This window comes from Leptonotus elevatus, chromosome 17, assembly GCF_054856555.1.
Source record: "Leptonotus elevatus isolate MCC_2025b chromosome 17, RoL_Lele_1.0, whole genome shotgun sequence".
NCBI lineage: Eukaryota > Metazoa > Chordata > Actinopteri > Syngnathiformes > Syngnathidae > Leptonotus > Leptonotus elevatus.
In genome coordinates, this window is record NC_141255.1 from 2,395,592 (window position 1) to 2,420,425 (window position 24,834).

The following is a 24,834-nucleotide window of genomic DNA, read 5'->3' on the forward strand; positions in this document are numbered from 1 at the left end:
CGGAAAATTACAATACTATTTTTTTTTTTAACAAATTTTAAAAATTACTTTTCCCACCCAAAAATTACAACTTTTTTCTCACAGGAATTTGTCTTTTTTTTTTTTTTTGTGAAAAAAAATTCTCGTAAAATTACAATACAATAATTTTTTTTTAACAAATTTTAAAAATTACTTTTCCCACCCAAAAATTAAAAAAAATTCTCACAGGATTTTGTCTTTTTTTTTTTTTGTGAAAAAAATTCTCGTAAAATTACAATACAATAAAAAAATTTTAACAAATTTTAAAAATTACTTTTCCCACCCAAAAATTAAAACTTTTTTTCTCACAGGAATTTGTCTTTTTTTTTTGTGAAAAAAATTCTCGTAAAATTACAATTAAAAAAAAAACATGGTAGTGTTTTCGCAGCGTCCGCCTAAGCATGTGTGACGGAATGACGGCGAGGGGCGTGGTATAGTGAGGAGGAGGAGAAAGAGAGGGCGGGCGAGGGGCCCCATTGTCCCACACGCGGGTCGCTGCCGTGGGGCCAATGGCGACGCAAGAATGCCGACGGGACAAAGGGCCATAACTGGCTTGTACGGCAACACAAGCGGCCCATTGTGAGCCACCACAACACACAAACCACAGCAAAGCACAGCCTGCGTGGCACGCCGGCCGGCGAGCGGCGAAACGCGTTCCCACACCGGCGGCCGGAGAATGCAAGCTCCTGGAACTTCGAGCCTAAAAAATACTGAGAGAGAGCGAGCGAAGGTCCTTGGCTCGGTTGATTTGTTGCGTCTTCACGCCAAGGTCGATTCCCACCGCGCGGACCGCCTCCCTAAACTAAACAACACAACATACAAACAATACAACACAGTACAGACGGGCCAGGCCATCAGTAAATAAGGAAATAAAAACAAAAAGTTCTGGCAAAAGGATAGATAAACACGGGGACTATAGGTTGTTTAACTTTTAGTTTTAGTTGCTTGATGTTTGTTGGAGAATTCTTAAGTAATTTGCAAACTTTGAAGAGCTAAATTGAAATAGCATATTATTTGCAGCCTACGTCTTTGGCGTATCACCTCAGACAAAACACCAACGCTACGAGAGTGTGATGCTCGTGGGCAGAATTAAACCTGTAAAGTGATCAGTTTGGAGAATTTTGGATGCCTTTCTGTTCGGATCATTTTATTAAACAGTTGTATTTTACAGGAAGAGCGTTATATTCAAGGATTTAAAAAAAAAAGAAGAAGAAACTATTAGAACATTTTGTAGGAAATAGTATAGAAAAAAAATATTAATCGCGATTAATTACATAATATTATGTAATTAACAAGTTAAAAATGTTAATAATTTGACAGCACATTTACTTTATTTATATAATTATTTAAAGCCATTTAAGTGATAGGGATTCAGCCTGCCCGCAATAGCAATAATATGTATATACATGAATTGACGCTCACTGAAATGCATTTGGGAAGTTTTTTTGTTTTTGTTTTTTTTACTAACCTAAAAAAAAAAAATTGTAAAAAAATGTTTGGCCGCTGATAAACAGTGAATCTACGTTTGTCACGAAAAACACGGGGAACCAGTAAAAATGGAACCGCCTCCTTAACGTATTTTTTTTAAATGTACATGAAAAATGCTTTTACATTTGGTAGCCAACAAATCAGGTAACCAATTATTACATTTGAAAAATTACATGTAAAATGAATATATTTTAAATTAATTAAACAATAAAAAATTAAATTATTTCAAATAATACATTTTTCATTATATTATTTATGATTTTTTTTCTAATTATGATTAAACTATACCAGCTATTTAATTAAAAAATAATATTTTACTAGTATATGTTTAAAACCAAATAAATTGTTGAGTAAGAAAAATGAATTTAAAACAAATTAGTAAAATACATTGCAATTAATAATTTTGGGGGGGATACAACAGTACTCAACAGTTTACATCCTGTCACATTCCTGGTTCCGGCATACAACTGGCAAACTTGAATGGTCACAGAATGAGAACAATTATGAAAAAAAAAGAAAAGAAGAAAAAGAAGAAGCAGAGCGTCACCTCACCAACTCACCTCTGGCTGTCAGACAGGTGAGCCGCCTGGGACGAGCCAAGAATGCGTCGACACCTCACAAGCAAGCACGTCACTGCCAGTGGGAGGAAGACAGCCCAAACCCAAACAGCGCCGATGGTCGACATTCTGCGGCGCCATGCGAAGGCAGGTCACCGGCTCGGCTGTTTTGGGAGCGACACTGACGGCTTGACTTCAGCGCACTGAAAAAGTCGCGGGCGATAAGGATATTTTTGACAAATCCGTGTGAAGCGTTTCAAGGTCTTTGCGGCGACCGCTCGAAAACAAGATTAGACGGCTGTAAAACAACACACAAGAACAGACAGATAATCACATCCAAATACAAACTTTTAAGTTAACGTGAAAATTCAGCTTTTTTGTTGATATGTGACCAAATTTAGCTGGGAGGCTTCAATATTGTGGGTAAAAGCAAAGTTAACCGTTTGGCTCCAATTGCTAGCCAGGTAGCTTCAATTTTTAGGAAGAAAATGTTGAATAAAGTTAGCTAGCAAGTTAACCTAGCAGCATCAGTTTCTCCTTAACAATCGACAAGTTGAAATCAAGTCAAATCAGTTTTTGAGCCTAGTCAAGTAACATTAGCCAAGTAAATAGTTTCACTTTCGAGTTTAGACAAGCAACATTAGCCAGTTAGCTTAATTTTCTTGAGCATGGTTAACCAAATAGCTTACCTTTCCAATGATACAGTTGGAACTCACAGAGCGTTGTTGGAATGAAAATGAGTCGAGTCGGGGCATCAGACGATATTTGTAAACGCAGCTCGCATTGTAGATTCACAATTTCAAAGTCAATGTGAGGATATTGGTTCATGTCGCTTCTGTTACTTCATCGTCTTTGGTGAGGTTAGCCAGCTAGCTTTTGTTTCAGTTAGCCTCATAGTGTAAAAAAAAAATGTTTTAAAGGTATGTGAGCACCAGTCAGGTAGCTTCAGTTTTTAATTATGATTTAGTGAACGTTGTCAAATATTTATTTTTTTAAAAAAAGAAAAAAAGCCTCGCTTCAGTTTCTGATCAAAGTTACAGTAAAATAATTTTTTTTCTACTCTATTCAAGGATGTTAGCCTCACCAGCAACATTACCAAAGTAGCTTAAGTAATTTGTGTACTTTTGTTGTAAACATTCAGGACACCCCCAAAAAAAAAATGAGTAGAAGTTGATAGTGCGTTGATGATAATTGTATTATCATTGCATTGAAAAAGCCCTTAAGGGATGACAAACGGCGCGCGTGTCGTGGTGATATGATGCTACAAAAAAAACATACAAGCAAAAACTATCATAAAGCTGAAAAATTGCTGTCGCATGACAAAAAAAATAATATTTAAATCGATATACAAATAACACTGTACAAAGAGCACGTGGAAGAAAGGAAGGAGAAAGTAGAAAGGAAGACGAAAAAGAGCTGGACTGGGACTGTGCTCGTGCTTAAACCTCCTTATTTGATTCTCCTCGCACGCGCGCGCACACACACGCACCTCGACATGCGCACGCGCACACACTCAGGCTAATACATTCACATTCGGGGGCCGATCGGCGGCGCACCTGGACTGGCGAGGACTAAACCACCTGTCGTGGCTCGTATGGCTTTTTCGCTCTCACTGTGAGTGTGTGTGTGTGTGTGTGTGTGTGTGTGTGTGTGTGTGTGCGTGCATCTTTGTGCGTCCATGTTCCATTCCAGTCCATCTCGCTGGTTAAAGTGCGCAGAGTTTTTTTGTTTTTTTTCCCCCCTCCATCGTCAATCCGGGTAACGAACCCCCCCCCCCCCCAAAATGATAATCCAGAGTTGAATAATCCAGGCCGTCAGTCTCTCGGAAAGTCTCGCCCGTGCGTGCGCGCGTCTACCAGTTGCAGTCCTTCTTGAGCAGCGCGAGCACTTTGCGGCCCAAGATGGACGTCCAGGGCTTGACGAAGCTCTTCATGTTGACCAGCAGGTGGCCCCGCTTTCTGTCGGCGTGGCCCGCCACCAGGTACTCCACACCTGACCAACGTCACAAATAGCACGAGAAAATGGTTATTTTTCTGGTCAGGATTCTCTTATTAGATTGATCGGGTAATTGTTTGTTCACTTTATTGACTTTTTTTTTTTTTTTTTGTCGGAATTGAAACCCGAATCTCTATGGCTACTCCTGTTTTGACACCCTCGTTTTGAAGACCTAACCCTTATTTTAAAACCTTCATCCTAACACTGTCTGGAATTCGTAACCTTTAACCCGGAGTTGAAACCCTAACCTTTGTTTTAAACTCCGACTCATGAAACCCCAATTTCGAACCTTAACACTTACCTGAAACCCTATTTTGAAAAACTGGTTTGAAACTAAGGATGTTCAATACCACTCTTTTCTTCACATCTTGAGTAGTCACCGATACACATACTAAGTCGATTATTATTATTTTTTTTTTAACTCAGATGACAGATCAGTTTAAAGACCGACATATCTCAAACATAGCATTTTCCCCAAAAATTGCATGAAATTAAGGCCAATCTTTTAATCTTCTAATTTCTAGTTCTTGACCGTAAAATGGCCACAACAGTATCGGTCCCCATTGTAAATACCGATACCTTCAAATAAAGCCAGGTATCGGCCCGATGCAATACCTTTGTGTCTTTGTTTGAAACCCTAATCCAGTTTTGAATCATCAAAAAGCACTGCACCGGCCCCAAAATACGTCGGCCCGTCGGGCATCTGACCTGTGCGCCAGATGGCCAGTCCAGCCCTGACTGTGTAACCTATAAATGCAATAAAAATGTCAAAGTTGTCTACTTTTGAAAATATTGTAATGTCATTCAGATCAAGTCACGGTATGACATAATATTCAATGCCCAAGTTTAAAAAGAGGCTCAATTATTTTAATTGAATTTATTTTTATTTTATTCTGTTTTTATTTTTTTTATTTTATTCTTTAAAAAAAAATAGGACTAAACCACTTTTGAATCTGGAAACTCTTGTTTAAAACCCCAATCCAGGCCGAAAACCCGAAACAATCCTCGTTTGAAACTCATTTCAAACCCTAATCCTTATTCAAAACCTAAATCCCGTCTGCTAAAGCGACGGCAGTTTGAAAACCGACCTGGGTTGAGGATGGGGCAGGTGCAGCCCCTCGCCGTCCACGACTCGGGGTAGAGCGTGACGCGGCCCCGCTGGAGCTTCACCTTCTGACTCAGCACCTTCTGGACCTTCACCTCCACCTCGGCGTGCGAACCCTTGTCGTGGGCCGACAGCACTTTCACCTTCAGAACTGAAACCAACAGGAAGGCGCTCAAGAATTGTGTATTCATGCTAACACAACCAACGCAGTCGATAATCAAACTATTAAAGGAGGTGAAGGGTAGCGCCAACGCATATAAAAAGTCTACACACCCCTATTCAAATGGCAGAGAGTGTAATTTTTCTAAATGTATCTACACATTTGATAAATGAAGAAAAAAAAACGGGCTGCAATTTCATCCGGGGCAAAAGGTAGCTTGCGACCATGTGCGCCCGCGCCCGTAAAGCTCGTGATGATGTCATACGTGCACGTATAATGACTCACCGTACGCGTAGTTCATGGTGCAGAACAGTTTACTGTTGGTCAACGGCTGCTCTTTGCACTCGCACTTCTCTGCGGGGGGCAAACACAGCAGCCATTAATGTGTGCGTGTCTACTAAGGAATGTGTCCGAAAGCTACCGGTGGGGTCCGCGACATTAGAGCAGGGGGGTCCGAGTCGTGGGACACAAACACACACCTGAGTAATGGAGGGCGGAGAAGAGCTCGTCGACTCTGAAGATCCGGACGGGCTCGCTGGAGTTTCCCTCTAAGTTGTACAAGTCCGACCTGTCGCACGACACACAGGTTAGTCGCCAATTCATCTCCAATCAAAAGTAATGGGACACCGAGTACTTGGTTTACTAAGGCAGGTCTTCTCAAACATGTTAGGGTCCAAGGGAGAGATTTTTTTTCCAAGGATTCCATCATAATCCGAACAATAAATTAACTACTATGTGCAGGAAAAAAATTAAATAAAATTCGGCCCTAGCATTTCGACTTAAGCCCACCAAGCAGGATCACCTCGCCTAACACATAGTTCTGCCACTGATATTGACTAAATTGTGGATCAGTCTCATGGGGTAAAATGGAGGGCAATAATCATCAAAAAGCACTGCATCGGCCCCAAAATACGTCGGCCCATCGGGCATCTGGCCTGTACGCCAGATGGCCAGTCCAGCCCTGACTGTGTAACCTATAAATGCAATAAAAATGAAAAAGTTGTCTATTTTTGAAAATATTGTAATGTCATAATAACACATTCAGATCAAGTCACGGTACATAATATTCAATGTCAAAGTTTAAAAAGAGGTATATTTTTAGAAAATGAATTTATTTTTATTTTATTCTTAAAAAAAAAAGGATTATGTTTTTGAAAAAAATCTGACTTGTTCTTGGGAGAAAAAAATCGGACTCTAATCCTGACAATGGGATGTTGGGCTGTTTTACTGCCGCTTCTCCTCCAATATGCTGTGGAAGATTCGGCATCGAACAACTGGGAAAGGACCAAAAAAGCACATCCCCGTAAGTATCTACCTGCCCTTGAAACCCTTTCAGCCTCTTTTGTGATCAATATTATACTAACAAACCTGTCTTGACTTTTGCAGACCCCCCCCCCCCCCCCCCCCAAGTTAGGGCTCACAGGCCCCGGGGGGGGGAAAGGAAGCCCAGTTTGAGAACCCCCGGGCTCAAGGGCACATCCAAATACGTTCATGCGTGACTCACCCGAGCACACAGTCGCCCGTGAAGGGGTCGCAGTCCCCGGCGCAGTCGCACGGCCGGCAGCCGTACTCGTGGAAGCCCCAATATCCCACCATGCACCTGTCGCAGTGGGCGCCGCCCACACCGGGCTTACAGATGCAGTCGCCGTTGGTGGGGTCGCAGAGCGCGTCGCTGGCCGCGTGCACAGCCATGGAACCCAAAGGGTGACAGTTGCATGCTGGGAGAAGGGAAAAAAAGAAGTTTTCGGGTAATCTGCAGCAAATTCTGCGTCGATATTTCACACACATGCTAGCTTCCAATAGCTGCCGGGACCAAGCAAAAAATGGTTTGAATAATGATGAGTGCATTTATTATTTACAGCTGTTGAACTGTCAACCAAGATAGATTTAGCATTAGCTAAACTGATAACACAACCAGACTGACTAGCGATCAAAGTTGTTATAAATGCTTCCTGGTGAGAATTTATTGGATTGGATTTTCAGAAAAAGTAATTTTAATTTTGAAAATCTGGTCACCCATCAATTTTTTTTTTATAGCACATTAAGCCACATATTTCTTTATCAGTCTATGTGAGCAACATTCGCCACAAAACTTGAGTTTTTAAATATCGCTAATCAATTAGCTTACTGGTCAGTAGTTAGCTGACTAGCTGAATTTCTTCCCCCAATTTATGTGAGCAATGCTAGACATCTTATCTTCAGTTTTGAATAATCTCGAGTTAAGTTTGCCAGATAGCTTCGGGGTTTTTTTTTTTAAGCAAAGCTGGCTGAGCAGTTTCTTTTTGCGATCATCACATTATCATCACATTTGAATACAGCTAATTAATAATAGCTAATGTTTCCAAGTAAAGTAAGCCTACTAGCTTAATTTCCCCCCCCAGTCAATGAGTGGATGTTAATCAGGTATCTTAATTTCTAATTAATCTCGACAAATGTAGCCAGAATAGGTTTTTGAGTGAAGCTAATCTACTACTGTTTTCAGATTTTGAGCAAAGTGAGCCTTTTTAGCTTCATTTCCCCTCATTTAAAGTGAGCATCGTTAGCCATGTAGCTCCAGTTTTTGAGTAGCCTAAAATCGAGCAAAAGTAGCTGGATAAGCTTACATTTCTGAAGAAAATCAGACAAGTAGCTTTGAATATCTTTGCGTTCCGAACCGACATATATTTATTTTTACGTCTATTTATCTAATCTCAACCAAGACAGACTGACTTATCTCGTACACATCATTAAGAGCAGGGGTGAGAAGATAAACAACTCCTGAGGCAGACGTCAATAAAATCATAAAGACACCACGTTTGGGGCCTTTACAAGCACATTTCTGTGCATTTTTTACGTGCTTATCTAACACGTTAATGTTCAACAGAGATTACGGTCAGCTCCGTGTGATGCTGGAAAATACACGCTAACGTGTTTGAATATCACACGACTGACGATTTAACAGCGATGGGAAGAAGCGCAGTACAAATACTTGGCTACTGTACTTAAGTAGCTCCTCCCCCTCCTGCTGTTTTGCTGTGTACCAGCTTGTGTGGCGCATGACAAGATTGTTTTCTTTGCGCCGTCCCCCCCCCCCCCGCCGACTCTGGTATGATCAAAATGCTCCTCGCCAAGGAGGGAAATTCCTCCATTGTCGGGGCGAGAGGAGAGGATTTCACAACCTTGATCTTTTTTATCCTCAGTCACACGCACCCACACGCACCCACCCCCCCTTGGACACCTATATATATATATATATATATATATATATATATATATATATATATATATATATATATATATATATATATATATATATATATATATATATATATATATAGTATTGGTACAAACATCCGAGTACGCTACGTCTATTTCTATTAAGTTTCAGATTTTTTTTCTCACAAATTTGCCACTTTATAAAGTGGCAAAGTTGTGAGTTTTTTTTTTTCTCTGAATATTGCCCCCACCCTCTAAAAAATATATATTTATACGTGGCCCTAATAGACTATTGCACTTACTGTTCGTGTAGGTATTTTTTTAAGCTGTCTTGCCCGAGTTGCATCGTCAATTTTACGGGAGGGAAAAAAATTGACCATATTTGGGCATATGTTCCTGCACGACAGTCACGATATTGTCATTTTCATTAGACTAAATTGTTTTCAATAGAATTTTTAACGTTAGATGGTACACGTGTACCCAATGAAGTGTTATCCACGGTTTTAGAATAGAAATATATTGAATAATGCGAAACCTTATTCATTCCCAACTCATGAGGCCCTCTGGTTACCATGGTTACAATTTTAAAAACAGCAGCAAATTGAGTGAGGGTAAACATGGCGTGTTTTGGGACGGTCTGGTGCATTTTGACAGTTGTTTTGGACACACGCGCGCACGCAGCATACCTGCCAGGACTGAGCTCACAGCAGGGTCACATCTGACAGATAATCGCCGGCGAGAATGTAGCCAGCGCTGCGTGTTTATAGATGACTATCTGGTGTTTACTCAAGACTCGTCTCATCGGCGGAGGCTCGGCAGCACGCCGCTCGGCCCGAGCACACACACACGCACACACACACACGGTGGAGACGACCCCCTGCAATGATTACCCCGCTGCTGTGATTTCGCCGTCAGGAAACACAAAACAAGCCGAGATGGACAAGCGCGCTCGCCGCTGACTCGCGGCGAAGGTATGCCGCCATCTGATGATTAACTCCGGCGCAAACCTTGGACGCGGCGTGGGCCGCATGACGTCTCGCAAGCGCGCGCGCGCACACGCAGGGCCAGGTGCCCATCAGGAATCGGCGCTATCCAAGCAGCACGTCCCGGCTTGCGCTCTTCCTCATTCCTGGCGAGAATGAGGAAGAGTGCGTTGGCGGCGCGCTGCGGGTGATGTGATGATTCACAAAGCGGGAAATTTGTGATCGGCATAAAACCGTTTGAGGTTAGGAGTTAGTTTGCGACGTGAGGTCACAAGGTCAAGTGGCACGTTCACTCACCTCCATTTTGATGTTTTTTAACTTCAAAGTTGAGAACGCCGTATTCAAATTAGCTTTGACACACTTCACTAACTTCCAGGCTCATTCTTGTGCAAATAGTTCACATTTTGCCCGCTTAACGAAGCGAGCACTCGCCGTTTATTAAGCGCATGGTCACAAAATGTCTTTTTTGCGCCAGCTTCATAAAAGACCACCCAGCACTTACATCACCGCATATCAAAGCAATTCATATAAATACGCCCGATTGGACGCCGAGTAACGTGCTGTGACATCGCTTTTCTGTCCTCGACCCCCCCTTTAATCCCTTTTTAATCAAAGCGTGTGTGCGTCTTACGCTTGCAAGAGTCGGGGGCCGCGTGCGGCCGACGGGGGTCCCGGTAGAAGCCGGCCCTGCAGTTCTGACACTGGCGCCCCTCGGTGTCGTGCAGACAGTCGCACACGCCGCCGCTGCGCTGGCCCGAGTCCCGCCAGGCCGACCAATCAAAATGGCAGCTGTGAGCGTGTCCGTTACACTTGCACTCTGGTGGAAAAAAGAGAGAAAGGTGAGTGGGTGGGACGCACGCGAGGGAGCAGTCATAATCAGATTCAAAATTATATTTGGTATCTACAGTTACAGTTGCTATTTACATGAACTAGCTATTTAACTAGCAGCGTTGCTACCTAACTGCACATCAAAACCACTCACACTTGTACCTTACCAATATGGCCGCCAAACACACACATTTGAGGCACTTAAATGTCAGGACGAGCACTAACATGCAGGTTAGCCTCATCAGACACATCAAAGTGTAATTTTTTTATATATTTTTTTTTTAATAAGTATGCTTTAAATGCTCGTGTTCGGCAGCCATATTGGAGCGGCCAAAGCGTATCAGGCTCTGGCTAGCATGCACCGTAAGAGTAAGCAAATTTGATAGTAAATTGAGATACGGTTGTCATATTCGAGTGTATATAACTTTTTTAATTTAGTGGTGAACTGTGGGATGTTCGCTAGCTCAAAAAAAACGTTTGGAAATTCAGGTCCAAATGCTGCTCGTCCTGACATTTAACACAGCAAACGTGTGCCCGGGGCGGCCATATTGGTAAGGCACAAAGCGTCTTCCACTCACTGCGACACTCGTGCGGCGCCCCCGTCAGGCCGTCGGCGGGCTGCCACGGCCGGTCGTTGTAGAGCGCGGCGCAGCGCTCGCAGTGGTCGCCGGCCGTGTTGTGTCGGCACACACACTTCCCATGGACCTGCCACACGAGGGAGGGCTTCATTAGCGGCGGATTTGAGCGGAACGGACAAAGACGTCAGTGTGATGGCGAGGCCTGTTTTTTACCCACGTGAGATGCGACGGGTCCCGCCCCGCATTGCCTCGCTAACACACCCTTCGTCGTCACCTCTGACAACTTTTGACCCTTCCGGGATATCCTCCCCACTCCGTCTCTTTTTCTGGCCTATTCCCTCCACTCGAAATTAGTGAATGGGGATTGATTGTTTGGCTTCATCGCTAGAAACAATAAAAGGGGGCTCGGGTCTGAAAGGCCTGTGTGCGTGTGCGTGTGCGTGTGCGTGTGCATGAGAAGAGTGCAAGTATGCAGCACCGAGAGCACAATAACAATCTCCTTGTCATTCCTGAGAGCTGGAATGCCATGTATGCTGGATAATGATTGAATGGAGGGAGGGGGGGCGGTGGGGGGCGGGGGGGGGCAAGGCATCTGAGGAAGCTCTTTATTTGTTTGCGTTACACCGTGCTACTGCTATGTGGGACACACACAGTTATACAACATGGTACATGCCAACAAAAAGTATGTTTGCTAAACCCTGACATTGTTTCCCACGTGTGTGTGTGTGTGTGTGTGTGTGCGTGTGTGTGTGAGACGTGTCGTCAACTTGGGCCGAACACGTGACGGGCTCAATGTGTCCTCTAGCTGAACTGACCTCGGATCAGCCCGCCACATACACACACACACACACGCGCACACACACTGAGAAAGTATTTTTGCATCAAATGTACGCGTCGTGAATGTAAAAGTGTTGTGAACAACTCCGCCAAATTTGAATGACTTAACATGCACTCGTGGGAGACAACGGGGCGCTCTAAAGCTGCCAAAAGAGCAGACAATCCAAACGGAAAACGTATTTTTGGGATGCCGACATAGGTGCTGGCTAACCACTGGCAGGAATGAAGGTGCTCAAATTTGGAGGGGGGGGGGGGGGGGTCGTTTTGAGCGGAAGTGCGTCGCTAGGTGCTGTTTTAGCCATGCCATTAAAAAAAAAAAAAAACACTTTTCAAAGTCTAGGTTACATAATTCATTTTACTGGATTAGGCACCCAAAAATGAGCAGATCAGCATTTTTACGAGTGAGAGGAAGCAAGATTGTTCAAGTGGAGCAATTAGTCCAGCCGCTGTGTGTGTGTGTGTGTATGCGTGTGCATGTGTGTGTGTGTGTGTCCTCCAGTGGCTGTCCAGGGACGTCATTATGACCGTGTGTATGAGTGTTAGCTTTGTGGCTAACTAACAGACAGTGTAATCACTCTGAACAGGAGTTCCCTTCATCCAAACACACACACAGTCTGGACTCTAATGATTCAACTTCCTTAAACAACACCCCCCCCCCCCCCCCACACACACACACACACACTCAGTCAAACCACAGCATATTCTGCCTACCCGTGTTGCGTTCCACGCTTTTGTTAGGTTACCGATTATTTTTTATTTTTTTCAAAAGCATATTAAAAGCTCGGATCTGCACGACACACCCACAGGATATTACACTGTGTTACATTCATTTCCTGGGACTTAAGCATAACCTAAAGTGTCTTAGCACTTAAGCTAACCCTCTGTATTCAACTTACTTTGATCCGTCACAGAATGGGTGTCAAACTCCAGGCACGCGGGCTAGCTGTTGGCCCCTCTGTGCCATTTTAAGCCGCTCATGTAACTTGGCACCAGCGAAGACGGTCTCGCCCAGCTCGGCCGTGAAATTCAAGCTTCTTCTACATAAATAATGATGAACAGGCACCAGTAGATGGCGGCATTGCATCGCTTTCGATTCGATATCTGTATCGCTTTTGAGTAGAAGAAGGAGGGTGAGTCTCGTCTTTCAGACATCCATTATGAGGGAGAAAAATGCTAACATGGAAATTGGAGATGTTTAGTCCCCTCGTACTAGAACAGCATATCCTGGTAGTTAGTAGAAAGTTTGTCACAACTAGGGCAGGGAAAGAAAGTCCAAATAATTAAACTTTAAAAATAGGTCGACTAAAAATCTTTATTTTGTCTGTTAGTGCACCATCTAGTGGCCGAATGGCGGATGTTTGCGTAAAAACATTCACTGACTTGGGTGGGTTTTTATTAAAGACAATACGACACATTGAGCTTCCTCAAAACACAGGAAATGTAGTTCTGAACGTCCTAAAAAGCACTTGGGCTGTGATTATTCCAAAATATAACCCGCCACTCAGTTTTAGGTGTTCATCACTTCTAACAGTAGAGGGCAGTCATGTACTAAACGTGCCCAGAAGAAGACAAAAACAGGAAGTTATTGACCTCATGTAGCTAACAGCTAGCTCTACTCTTCTTTACTTATGGAATAATGTTGAAACATCGCCAGTAAGTGACTTTTAAGACACCATTACATGTGTAATATAGACATAATGATGTATGTGTGAACCAAATGGTAGTTAGTGTTTGTTTACCTTAAGTGGAAATCGCTAGCGCGCTAATGCTAATCGCTATGGCCAACCATTTAGCATACGCTAATTTTGTTGGTGTTAATGCATAATGTCCATTTTCTGGTACGTTTTGGGGATGTCTGCATTCAATTTCATCCCATGAATGTAAAAATGTAAAAAAATTAATAATAAAAAAAGACAAAAATGTTTCACAGGACAGAAGATAATACTATCATAAGATAGTACTTATATATCCACTCAATTCAACTTACGTCCAACATGAGTGGATTAACAAAAAATATTAAATAAATAAATAAATAAATAAACAAATACATATAAATAGTAGGAAAAAAAATAATAATAGTAATAATAGCTATAATAATAAATAAAAAAAATTGGGGCGATTACTCGATTATTCCATCAAATAATCGATAAGATAATCAATTTTGAAAAGATCAAATAGTGACAGCACTCGTCACAATCATAAGGAAAGATGAGAGTTCAAGGAGTGAATGAAGTGTCGCTCACGCTTATTAAAAGTTTATATCTGGAATAAATTATTTTACCGTCAAAAGATTTATCATAGCATAAAAAAAGACGAGTATATTTCCACTTTGACACCACACCGGTTGTTTGTTTCACATTCTGTCCCCTTCTGAGCCAAACGGTGTCCTTAAATCCAAGAGACATCATTTTGCATTGCAATTACACATTCATGGTTTCATCCAAAATGACGTCGCGCACCTCATCCGCCATCATGCCGATGAGCGCCGCTTATGTAACCCGTGTTTGTCCAAAAGCTGTCCAGGTGCCACACTCTCTCTCTCTCTCTCTCGCTTGCCCTCGCTCGCCCCCAAGACACTTGAGAGAGGATTTACTGTTCAAACCTGCGCCGCTACACAAATATTTGCAGGCAATAAGACTGGCATCGGAATCTCGCAACAGCCGAGCAATAAAACAGAAAATGATTGGCATGATGGTTTGATATGGCCGACAGAGTGCCAGAGGATTGTCGGCCACTTCCAAAAAGGAAATCAAGTCAGCTACCAAATTAACCACAGCACCTTTTTTTTTTGTGGTACTCGTCACGTTTCACTTTTTGACACCTTCTGATGTTCCATCAGAGGTACTAAAGGGTACCATGGGTACCGATGTATATACAAGTCCCGTACTCGATTTTGATCCTCAACATGGCCGCCCATATCCTTCTCAATGCTGTCACTAAGATGCCTTTCACATAAGCTACTAAAAAGGGGAAACTCCACATTTCTCGCCGCTAAAGATCACTGGCTTCTTCCTCCAGTTGCGCCGCACCCCTAAAAACACACTTCCATGGAACGCAGGCTGCAGCTAAGTCATTTGTTTTGTTCACAACCGCTGCCAACTATAAAAGCAAACAAGCGGCAGAGCAAACACGAGCCGCTTGGCACGACGCAAAAAGTCCCCGAGTGAGAAGAGGAAACAGATCATCGCGTTTGTTTCCCGCCACTGATTGCAAGAGGAAATGTGTGTGTGTGTGTGTGTGCGTGTGATTCACACCTTAATCAATGGCATCATTATGCGTGACAACAATCATCTCTCATCTTTTCTTTTTAGCCAGCAGGAAATGCTGCCATTGTTGGAGTTGGAGGGGGGATGAAAGCATAAACAGAAGGTGACTGATACCCCCCCCCCCAATCACATATCACCCCCCCCACTTTTTTTTTTTTATTATCATCAACAACACAAAGCCAAACACAGCGGCTGCACGAACCATTAAGGCCACTAATGGCGTGTTTGCATCTCAGTTTCCTGAACCAACATGGCCGCCGACATGCGTCCATTTGACAGTAACGAGGAAAACAAAAGTGAAAATGGTCAAAACAAAGCCACGACCTGATTTGACCAACGGCAGAATAGAATTTCTGGGAAATGTGCTATGAAAAAGATACGTCCTAAAAAATAAACTAAGACTTTTGCACTGTCCTGTAGTTCCCCTGACTGCCTGTCAGTGTCAGTAATGAGCAAGCGTCCGTGTAAAACGGGGTCTTACCACGTGGTTGGTACGGTCCCGGATGGGCTGGTACCCTGGCGCGGGGACGCACTGCTCGGCGTGCCCGTTGCAGAAGCAGCTGCCCTTGACGATCAGGTCGTAGATGGCAAAGTGGCGTGTGGGCGGAGTCTTGTCCGGCGCGCCGGCGCCGTCTTTGGCCTGGCACGGGCACGGCTGGCGCTTGAGAAGCCGGATGCGGATGTTGGTCACCCGCAGCTGTTGCTGGCCCTCCAGGCCAAACGGGTCCAGAGACTCCCATTTGGGGAGGGTGCGGTATATCACCTGGAAGGGGGGGCAGAGGTCGGGGTGGGGTCAAAATAAAATGAACTGATTATAGGGTTAACTTCAGACAAAAATTTTGGCACCCTTCTGTTGTTTTGGCGATCGAAACGTTGCATCTCATCGTCATGACAACGAGACCACGAGGGTGCGGGACATCCTTCAAAATCGCCTTAGCAACGGTTGCCGCTGGTAACCAACTCCCCGAGAAAAGTGTGTGTTTGCAGTGTGTCTCGTCAAAAAAAGTGTGTGTCTGCCTTTTGCCATTGTTTTGTGTGTGCGTGTGTGTGCCTTCCCCTGATTGGTCGGCCTGGCGGGCACCGAAAGTGTGATGGGTGGAGCGCTATTAATTTCCTGCTTGTTGCAAAAGGTGGCAGGGTCGCTGTATTGTGGTGCGCGATTAAGGGGACGCCACCAATCGGGGGGGGGGGGGTTTACATGGGTGGTGAGGGGGGGGGGACGCCACTCTGCGGGAGAGCACGGAGAGCCTGGCCAGACAAAGACGGGGGACAGAGACACGGACGCACATAACTCAGGGCGCCACAAAAGGACTGAGACAGCGCGGCCATTCCCCGGCAACTAACACACACATGAACAGCAACACGTCACTTTACAAAACAACACAATTAAACAAGATGTCCTCTTAGGATTTTTACTCCTCCTCAGACATACAACTCATTTTTTGAAAGGTGCAACAACAACAAAACATCTGTCTTGTTCCACCTTGTTCTCCTGAAACGACTAATGTGTACAGTAGCACTTTTTGGCGCCATTCTGTTGGGCTACTAACTATTTTGAACTATTCCGATCTGGATTCTGCCACTTTTCGCACCCTTCCGTTGCCTTATTGTTGAAATTATAGCCTATAACCTAAATAGAACCTTTGCACTGTGTTAGCATATTAATGATTAGCGCGCAGGGTGAGAAAGATTCCAAACGTTTGGGTGAGCAGAATCCATATTTGACTTTTTTTTTTATTTTTTTTTTTATGAGGCCTGAGGGTGCGAGCGGGTTCACCGCGGGCCACTCGTAGTCTTCCATCGCCCGGGTTCCGGCCTGCGAAAAAGCAAGTCTGGCTTTCAGGCGGCTAATTCCATCAAAGCACACTGGACTGTAACCTGGTAAACAGGCACAATGGGCATTGATGGAGGGGTGTGTGTGTGTGTGGGGGGGGGGGGGGGGGGGCGGGGGGGGGGGGGCTCATACCATCCATCAGGCAAACAGCAGCACTTCCTTCCCAGCAGGCATTTCGCTGACATGAAGTGTTTATATGGAAGTATGTGTCGGCCTACCGCTAAGGAGGTCAGAGTTTCGCAACACGCGCATTCTTCCAAGCTCTAACTGTAAATAATACGTACGCGCAGAACGCAGGTTGAAAAGCTCGCTGCCTGCTCGCGGCGTATGAACTCGTTGCCCCTCGCCATCCATCACATCTCGCGTCTTTATCAGATCCCCCCCCAGAACAGCTCAGACGCTCTTTGATGCGCGCCGCGCGTAAACCACGCCACCGTCGACCCCGCCGGGGGGGGGCCGCCCCGCTCACGATGTCCTCATCGGATTACTTTTCAATAATTCAAGGCATATTGGTAACAGCCTGCAAGGGGGGTGGGGTGCGGTGGGGGGGAGGGGGGCTGTTATTGTCTGTGAAATTCAATCGCTTCCAAAATCAAATGACGCCATCTGTAAATACTGGTTATTTTTGGCACAACCTTCAACGTGCTTGACTTAAGAGGCGACATTGATGAAAACTTCTTTATGGTCTACGTACATCGAGAGCTTCACATTTTTATATTATTATAGTCGACCCAATCCGAATGATGTCAATTGAACAGCTGCAAAAATTTTAATTATTATAATTAAATAATTTGGCCCCCTTTAAAATGATTGCAAACAAAGCCGAGGGGCACCCAGCGGAGGTGCGATGCCGCTTTCAATAACTCACGTCATTTTGACAACATGCATGTAAGACGAGCGGGGGGGCAACGATATAAACCTCATTGTTGTCTACGGACTTCAACAGCTCCGAAATTCTTATTTTGCTGTCTTGTATCCAAGTCAAAGTACGTCAACTGCCAAGAAGCAAAAAAAAAAAGTCATTATCAGTGATTTGGATGACTTCAATATGGTTGGCAACAAAAGCAGAAGGTGCCCAAGGGCCAAATGAATCTGGTTTCAATAACTCACAGCATATTAATAACATGCCTGTCAGACTTAAATGGGGGTGCGTTGATAAGAATCACTTTATCGTCAATAGGACTCAAGTTAAGATTAAAGAATACGCGCACACGCTGCTTGCATTAAGACATCAATGGCGTGGACAGGAGGCAGCGATCGTGCTGGGTTGAAAAGCACGCCTGTTAAACACTCACTCATGCACGTGCACACGCGCTCACAACCGACATCCTGCGTCCGTCGATCTGCGGCATGTCGCCCGAGCGTCTGCGTGGATTTGTTCCGCTAGGATGGGCGGCCATCAATAATTTAATGCTCGGTGATGATGTCATCACAATTTGACCCCAATAAGTAAGCGGCATTTTGGTGCCCTGAATTATTATGCGTATAGATGCTTTTGTCGAGGAGGCTGTTATGTTAGCATGGTTAGCATTAGCATGGTTAGCATTAGCACAGCTAGCGCGTTGACGTTCATTGCATGTGATGATTTGCGCCTCACCTCTCCTCGGCTGCACGGGTACGCGCCGGAATATTTGGACGTGCAGGCGGCTCCGTCCCGCCCCGATCCGGTCGTCTTGCCCTCCGGGATCCCGAAGGCGGCGCTGCAGTTGCGGGCGTAGTACTGAAGCATCTGCCACGTGTGCCCAAAATCCTGCGAGCGCTCCAGCGTCATGGCAGCAGGCCGCGGCGAGCGGAAGACGGCGATGAGGTGCGTGAAGTAGAACTCGGCCTCCAGGTCCAGCTGCACCGTCTCCGAGTCGGCGCCCTCGGCCGACTGCCACCAGGTGTCGGGGTGGCGGAAGGATGAGTCGGACATGGCGCTCGCCAGGTGGGACAGGTGGGGAAGGGCGGCGTTGCATTTGCCGCACTTGGCGACACCGCACGCCAGGCCCGGCTCGGAGTAGGCGCAGTACGGCTCGGTGCCGTTGTTGCCGCACACGCTCTGGGTCAGGACGCGGCGGCCCAGCGCCAGGTTGCCCATGCGGGGGTTGCAGGCGCGGCTCTCGCAACGCGGGGCTACGCCTGCTCGCGACAACGCCTCCGGCGGGGCGCCTGCGGAACAAAGAAAGCTACATTTTAGCACACTGAACTTTGAAGGATATTTTGAAGACATTTCACATACTTCAATTCTGCAGCGAGTTGAGCTGCCAGTTCAGTAGCTACAGTATAAAACTTTTACATTAACTCGTATAGATGGATGGATGGAACAAAGGAGGGAAGCAAGGAAGGAACAAAGGACAGAAGGAAAGAAGGAAGGAACAAAGTAACAAAGGAAGGAAGGAAGGAACAAAGGAAGGACGTAAGGAAGGTAGGGAAAAAGGAAGGAAGGACGGAAGGAACAAAGGACGGAAGGAAAGAAGGAAGGAAGGAAGGAACAAAGGAAGGACGGAAGGAACAAAGGAAGGACGGAAGGAAGGAACAATGGAAGGAAGGTAGGGAAAAGGGAAGGAAGGACGGAAGGAACAAAGGAAGGATGGAATGAAAGAAGGAAGGAAGGAAGAAACAACAGAAGGAAGGAAAGAAGGAAGGAACAAAGGAAGGACGTAATGAAGAAATAAAGGATGTAAGGAAGGAACAACAGAAGGAAGGAACAAAGGAAGGAAGGTATGGAAAAGGAAGGAAGGAAGGAGAGCTGACACCAGGAAGATATAAGAAAGAATGAAGAAAAGAAGCGATGACGTATAAGAAACAAGGATGTATGAAAGGAAGGCCGGAAGAGAAGAAGGAAGCGAGGAAGGAAACATCAATGAAGGAAGTAAATTAGCAAGGGGAGGAATGAGTTATTGAAGGAAGGAAATAAATAAGGATGCATGAAAAGAAGAATGTAAAAAGGACACAAGGATGATGTGAAAGGAAGAAGTAAGGAAGGAAGGATGGATGAAGGAGGTATACTAGGATGTATGAAAGGAAGAAAGAGGGAATTAAGGAGAGGAGGAAGGAAGGAATTAAGGAAGGATGGAGAAAACAAGACAAGGAGAGAACGGGAGGTGAGAATTTAGGAAGAAAGGAAGAGAAAGAGAAAAGACGAAAGGAAGGTCAGAAAGGAGATCGGGACGAAGAAAGGAAAGATGAAGTATAAGGATCCTATAGGATAAAGAAGGAAGAGATTGAGGAAGGAAGGAAGGAAGAAAGGAACAAGGTACTATAGAAAGGATGAATGGAAGGAAACCCACAACCATCTTGAAAAACGCAAATTTGGACTTTTGTTTAATAAAACCCATACAATGGCTCGAACCCTAATTTCCGAGATGACTTAAATGGCCCACCCTGTAACTGAAAAACCTTCTCTTTTTTTTCCCCCCCAGCGAGGGAGTGTCCAATTAAGCCGAGCGAGGCGGCCTCCTGGCCGGTGCGCGTGCACAAGTCAATAAGGAGGTTGAGCTGGATCGGAAGCGTTACGCAAAAAGGGATAATGGCGCCATTGTGCACCTGCCGGCCTCGCACCGTCACACAGATGGGAGCTTGGCAGTTGAGCGGCGTTCGGACGCCCTTCCAGACGCGCCGCCAACAACCCCTCGGGCGGCCCGCCGCCTTCCTTCGTCCCACGCTCCGTTCCACCTTTTGTGCGTCAGACGCTCGACACGTTGGCTGGCCCGGATTCGAAAATGGGGCTTGGCCGGCCGGGGAGCCGTCAGGGGGCTTGTTTTGTGTTAAACAGGAGCCGCTGGTGGATTATGTAACCGTCTGCAGGTGGGGAGAGGTCACCCGAGGAACACATTGTGCTCATCACCGGGGGGGAGGGGGGGGGGCAATTAACACTTGGAGCGCAGCTTTTAATGCCGCAGACTTCTAATCCAAATCTCAGCAATTAAACGACAATGACACTCCGGCATAATCACTGTTGTTGTGTGAGATTAAGATTGAAAATATGAGGTTGGTGATAAAGATTGCCGAAGAAAAGGTGTAATATCGGCGGACACCGAGTGAGTTCAACTTCTTTTTGTGCTGCAAAATTGTAATTGGTCGCACGTTATCGTTTACAACCAGACTTCAATCTGAATCCCAAGAAAAATAACAACAATCAAATAAATGCTATCATAGTCACTGTTGTTGTGCTCATCAATGAGATTAAGATGAAAAAAAAACACGAGGTTGTGAATTTATTGTGAGAACAGAATATAAGAGAAGCATTGAAAAAAAAAAAAGGCCAATGTGTTAAAATTCTGTAATAACTCCTCTTGTGATCGAATGTGATCAAATAATCAATATTCAAAAGGGAGTTCTGCATCAAAATAAAAGAGCGCTACACGACTGTTATCATGCGGGTTAATGACAATGACACGGGGAAAAATATGAAGTTGCTGATGTTATTGTCATGGCAGAATACTTATTATCCTTACTCATCTTGTGCTAAAACATTCGAAACTTCAATTTCAATAAACGACGCTTGATGATGTAGCAGGAACTCCCACTGACCTGCACCTGACAACACGGCCACACTCAGCAGCAGCAGCAGACGCAGCAACCGAAGCATGTCGGCTCAACTCCAAAACAAACCAACAAGAGGCGCGCGGAGAGCAGGTGGAGATGTTCTGCAAAAAAAAACAAAAAAAAAAAACAAAAACAACGACGTAGGTTCAAATCCGGTGTGGCCTCTCTCTGTCGCTCAACTGAGACGAAGGTGCACAGCAGAGGAGGAGGACGAAGAGTGTGGCGGGAGGAGGAAGCATAATCCCGTGAGGAAGAGCATTGAGGAGGAGGAGGAGGAAGAGGAGTGAAAGTCCAGCTCGTCTGCAGCTGCTCTGGAACCTGCAGCGTCTTTCATTTCCACGCGCAGCGCTTCGTCTCGCAAGTCGAACTGAGGACACACACGCTCACTCACGTACACACGCACGCACACACAGTGAGGAAGCCGGCTCCTCCTCCTCCTCCTCCTCCTCCTCCTCCTCTGCTCTTGCACTTCACTTAAAGGAACATTCCAGGCTGGGATGGAGCTCCTCAAACATCCAGAGTAGCTAAAAAAAAAAAATTGAATTAAAAATATTTTTTTAAATATTCAACTCATTAAAAATAATAATACTTGAGACTAGATTTGGTTCACTGACGCCAAAGTCTTATCTAATATAAAAGTGGTTCTTTGGCACCATCTGGTGGCATCTTACTGCCAATGAACTATGTTGAAATCTGTTGACGAGCTTCTAAATGAGCACATTCACACATCCATAATAGCTAATAGTGGAATAAATACCTTAAAAAATAACGTGACATGATAGAGCAACTTAAAGTGGTTGCTTACAAATTCACTCTTTTTTTTCTCACACTAATTCAGTTTTGACATTATTATTGGCTACATGCTGCTGAGATGTTCCTCATATTTTTGTGACCTTATTGAGCCCTGACAAGGTGAACAGCTATGAAAAAGAGGAAATGACTCCCTCTGCTGGCTACAAATGGTACATAATATTAGAAAGGATTTCTCTCATCCCATCCGGGTCCACTCCAGGCCCATTTGCGTCAAGCTCCAGTGGACGCAGCTTGTGGGTCTGCTGCAAAAATTGGACCACGACCTCCATTTTGCTCCCCTGACCCGTGTCGAGTGATGCCATCTTCCCACCTGTTGCGCCTTTTGTCACAGATGTCAATCTCCTTTTTTCTTTTTTTTTCTTTTTATCATCTCCAAAGTCGGGTTAATACTTTGCGCAAACAGCGTGACAAGAGCTTTCGGCACGTCATCGTCCTCACGCCCTAACGTGACACGACCGCTGATGGACATGCTGCTTATTAACAAGTCAAAAGGTGATGTAAGAGCAGCAGTATTCCAAATATGCGTAAAAAAAATAAAAAAAAACCCTGCTGGGAGTAAAAAGCACACCTATGGCGGGCGAAAAAGATCAAGTTGAAACTTGCCATATGGCTCAGCGACGCCTAAGTGCGTCAAACCCGAGGTACAACCTCAGACATTTTAGCGCCTGGAGAGAAAGAGCTGCCCAGACACAGAATCACCACGACCCAGATATGGCAATCATTTCTCTTCGTTGCTCCATTTCCTACGCCAGGGTCAAGAGAATGTCAAATATGGCTTACAGAATGTGTTATTTATACCCACGACAGCTTGGGGGGGGGGGGGGGGGGTGAACGACATGAAAAGTGTACCACATACCTGAGGGATACCTTTGAGAAGTGGTAACATTTATATACAAGCCATCAAATTTCAATAAAAAAAAAATCATCATCATTTATCTTATTAAGTACTTTATTGATTGATCTATTATAAATAACATTAAAATGACATGTAAAAAAATATTTTACATTAAATTAGACGTAAATAAACAATTTTACATACAGATTTTAATTTAACTAAAATTAAAATTATATATAAAATAGTATGAATTACTATAACAATTTGACATGACAGTATAAATGCCCAAGTCATTTTTAATGTGTCACGTTATCAACTAAAAACAACTGTTTGCTAAAAAATAAATAAAAATAAAAAAAACAGTTTTGCTTTACTATGCCACTATTCCATTAAGCTAACAATATTATTTATTTATTTATTTTTGCTGCTAAAATGATGTGGCCTATCTGTCCGGTTCAAATAAATAACGTGACCCTTGTTTTGTTTTTTTCTCCACAAAAGCTTGCCCATCTCTGCTCGAGATGATAAATAATGTCAAAGCAGCTAAAACGTTACGTTAAAATCAATGATTTTAAATTAAAAGGATTTGCTGTAGTGTGACCCCCGCGTCGATAGGTGGCAGTATGAAGAAATTAACACGACTTCACTGAGGTCAATACCTAGTACTTCCGGTTTGGCGGGCAGAGCGTGTTCGCTTCCGAACGCTTTTGTGACGACAAGCTTGCTACTTAACTCCAAAGTAACACGTTTATACCTCCAACAAGTCGAAATGGTGAGTATGATATATTTGGTTCCGCTCCACGTTGCGTGGATTCAGTTTCGTCATCTCCGCATTTTTCCCGGCGTTTTCAGCCGGTTAGCACTTAGCCGTGTTAGCTCCTTCGCCGTGTATTCCAATGGAATGAATGAAGCGCCTCGCATCTTCTCACGCTAACATTTTAATAAATTAGTCAGACTAAAAGATTCGTTAGACTTTTAATTTACTATTAAATGAATTGTTTTAAATTAGGCTACTCTCGGAGACAATATTTCTAGTACGGAATGTCACAGAACCCGTTTAAGAAATTACATTTTGAACAATGAGGCTTGATACTAAATGTCCTTTTGCTTGTTTTTCTTCCTCCAGAGTTTACCACTGAACCCTAAGCCCTTCCTGAACGGCCTTACAGGCAAGCCGGTGATGGTGAAGCTCAAGTGGGGCATGGAGTACAAAGGCTACCTGGTCTCCGTGGACGGCTACATGAACATGCAGGTGAGCACAATGAACAGATCGAATCGACAAATCGATCAAGTTGACCTCATCGTGTGTCGTGTTTGTGTGCAGCTTGCCAACACGGAAGAGTACGTGGACGGGGCGTTAGCGGGTCATCTCGGGGAAGTCCTCATCAGGTATTAAACAAATTAAATCTAGATTTAAAAACCAGTGTAAAAAAGAAAAAGAAAAAATCAGTCACTGAAGACAAAGTCGTGCATGTGTTTAACATTGTTTGTGTCTCCACAGGTGCAACAATGTTCTGTACATCCGAGGTGTGGAAGAAGAGGAGGAAGACGGAGAAATGAGAGAGTGATTCCCAACAGTGTGTGTGTGTGATTTGTAGTCCAAAAAAAGTGTGCTTGTGTTTTCACTATGTGAAACTAAATGAATGCTTGATTTTTTTTTTTTTTTACTGTTTGAGACCAACTTTTTTGTTGTTGTGAGACAATAAAAAAAAACATTATTGTGCTCTTTGTTATTAAACTGGACACCTTTTGTTTATTGAAAAAAATTATCCAGGTTTTGATTATTACTAGTGATATGAAAATTGTCATCCA

The 24,834-nt window shown here is 44.2% G+C and overlaps 2 protein-coding genes and 1 long non-coding RNA gene across 3 annotated transcripts; 1 reads left to right on the forward strand and 2 right to left on the reverse strand.

Annotated features, from left to right (window-relative positions):
• Positions 1 to 321: 321 nt before the first annotated feature.
• Positions 322 to 2,965, reverse strand: LOC147159207 (uncharacterized). Its single transcript, XR_015090557.1, has 3 exons — positions 2,753 to 2,965; positions 2,067 to 2,266; positions 322 to 815 (listed from the first exon to the last, which is right to left on the reverse strand). It is a non-coding gene; the product is annotated as an uncharacterized LOC147159207 (long non-coding RNA).
• An 888-nt stretch (positions 2,966 to 3,853) lies between these two features.
• Positions 3,854 to 22,955, reverse strand: ntn4 (netrin 4). The gene is made up of 10 exons (XM_086059166.1): positions 21,360 to 22,955; positions 18,442 to 18,995; positions 15,492 to 15,773; positions 10,908 to 11,034; positions 10,133 to 10,318; positions 6,828 to 7,041; positions 5,803 to 5,891; positions 5,609 to 5,677; positions 5,147 to 5,314; positions 3,854 to 4,055 (listed from the first exon to the last, which is right to left on the reverse strand). The coding sequence occupies exons 1-10, from the start codon at positions 21,415 to 21,417 to the stop codon at positions 3,916 to 3,918; spliced, it is 1,887 nt and encodes a 628-aa protein (XP_085915292.1). The 5' UTR covers positions 21,418 to 22,955; the 3' UTR covers positions 3,854 to 3,915.
• Positions 22,956 to 23,669: 714 nt separating this feature from the next.
• snrpf (small nuclear ribonucleoprotein polypeptide F) lies at positions 23,670 to 24,745 on the forward strand. The gene is made up of 4 exons (XM_086059526.1): positions 23,670 to 23,794; positions 24,149 to 24,274; positions 24,347 to 24,411; positions 24,524 to 24,745. The coding sequence occupies exons 1-4, from the start codon at positions 23,792 to 23,794 to the stop codon at positions 24,588 to 24,590; spliced, it is 261 nt and encodes an 86-aa protein (XP_085915652.1). The 5' UTR covers positions 23,670 to 23,791; the 3' UTR covers positions 24,591 to 24,745.
• Positions 24,746 to 24,834: the final 89 nt, after the last annotated feature.

Coding starts and splice junctions, on each gene's coding strand:
- ntn4 (XM_086059166.1), bottom strand. CDS start 21,417: ATGCTTCGGTTGCTGCGTCTGCTGCTGCTGCTGAGTGTGGCCGTGTTG. Junction 5,315..5,608: donor CACCATGAACTACGCGTACG/GTGAGTCATTAT, acceptor TGTTGGTTTCAG/TTCTGAAGGTGAAAGTGCTG. Junction 4,056..5,146: donor CTGCCCCATCCTCAACCCAG/GTCGGTTTTCAA, acceptor GACGTTGGTCAG/GTGTGGAGTACCTGGTGGCG.
- snrpf (XM_086059526.1), top strand. Junction 24,275..24,346: donor ACGGCTACATGAACATGCAG/GTGAGCACAATG, acceptor GTTTGTGTGCAG/CTTGCCAACACGGAAGAGTA. Junction 24,412..24,523: donor CTCGGGGAAGTCCTCATCAG/GTATTAAACAAA, acceptor GTGTCTCCACAG/GTGCAACAATGTTCTGTACA.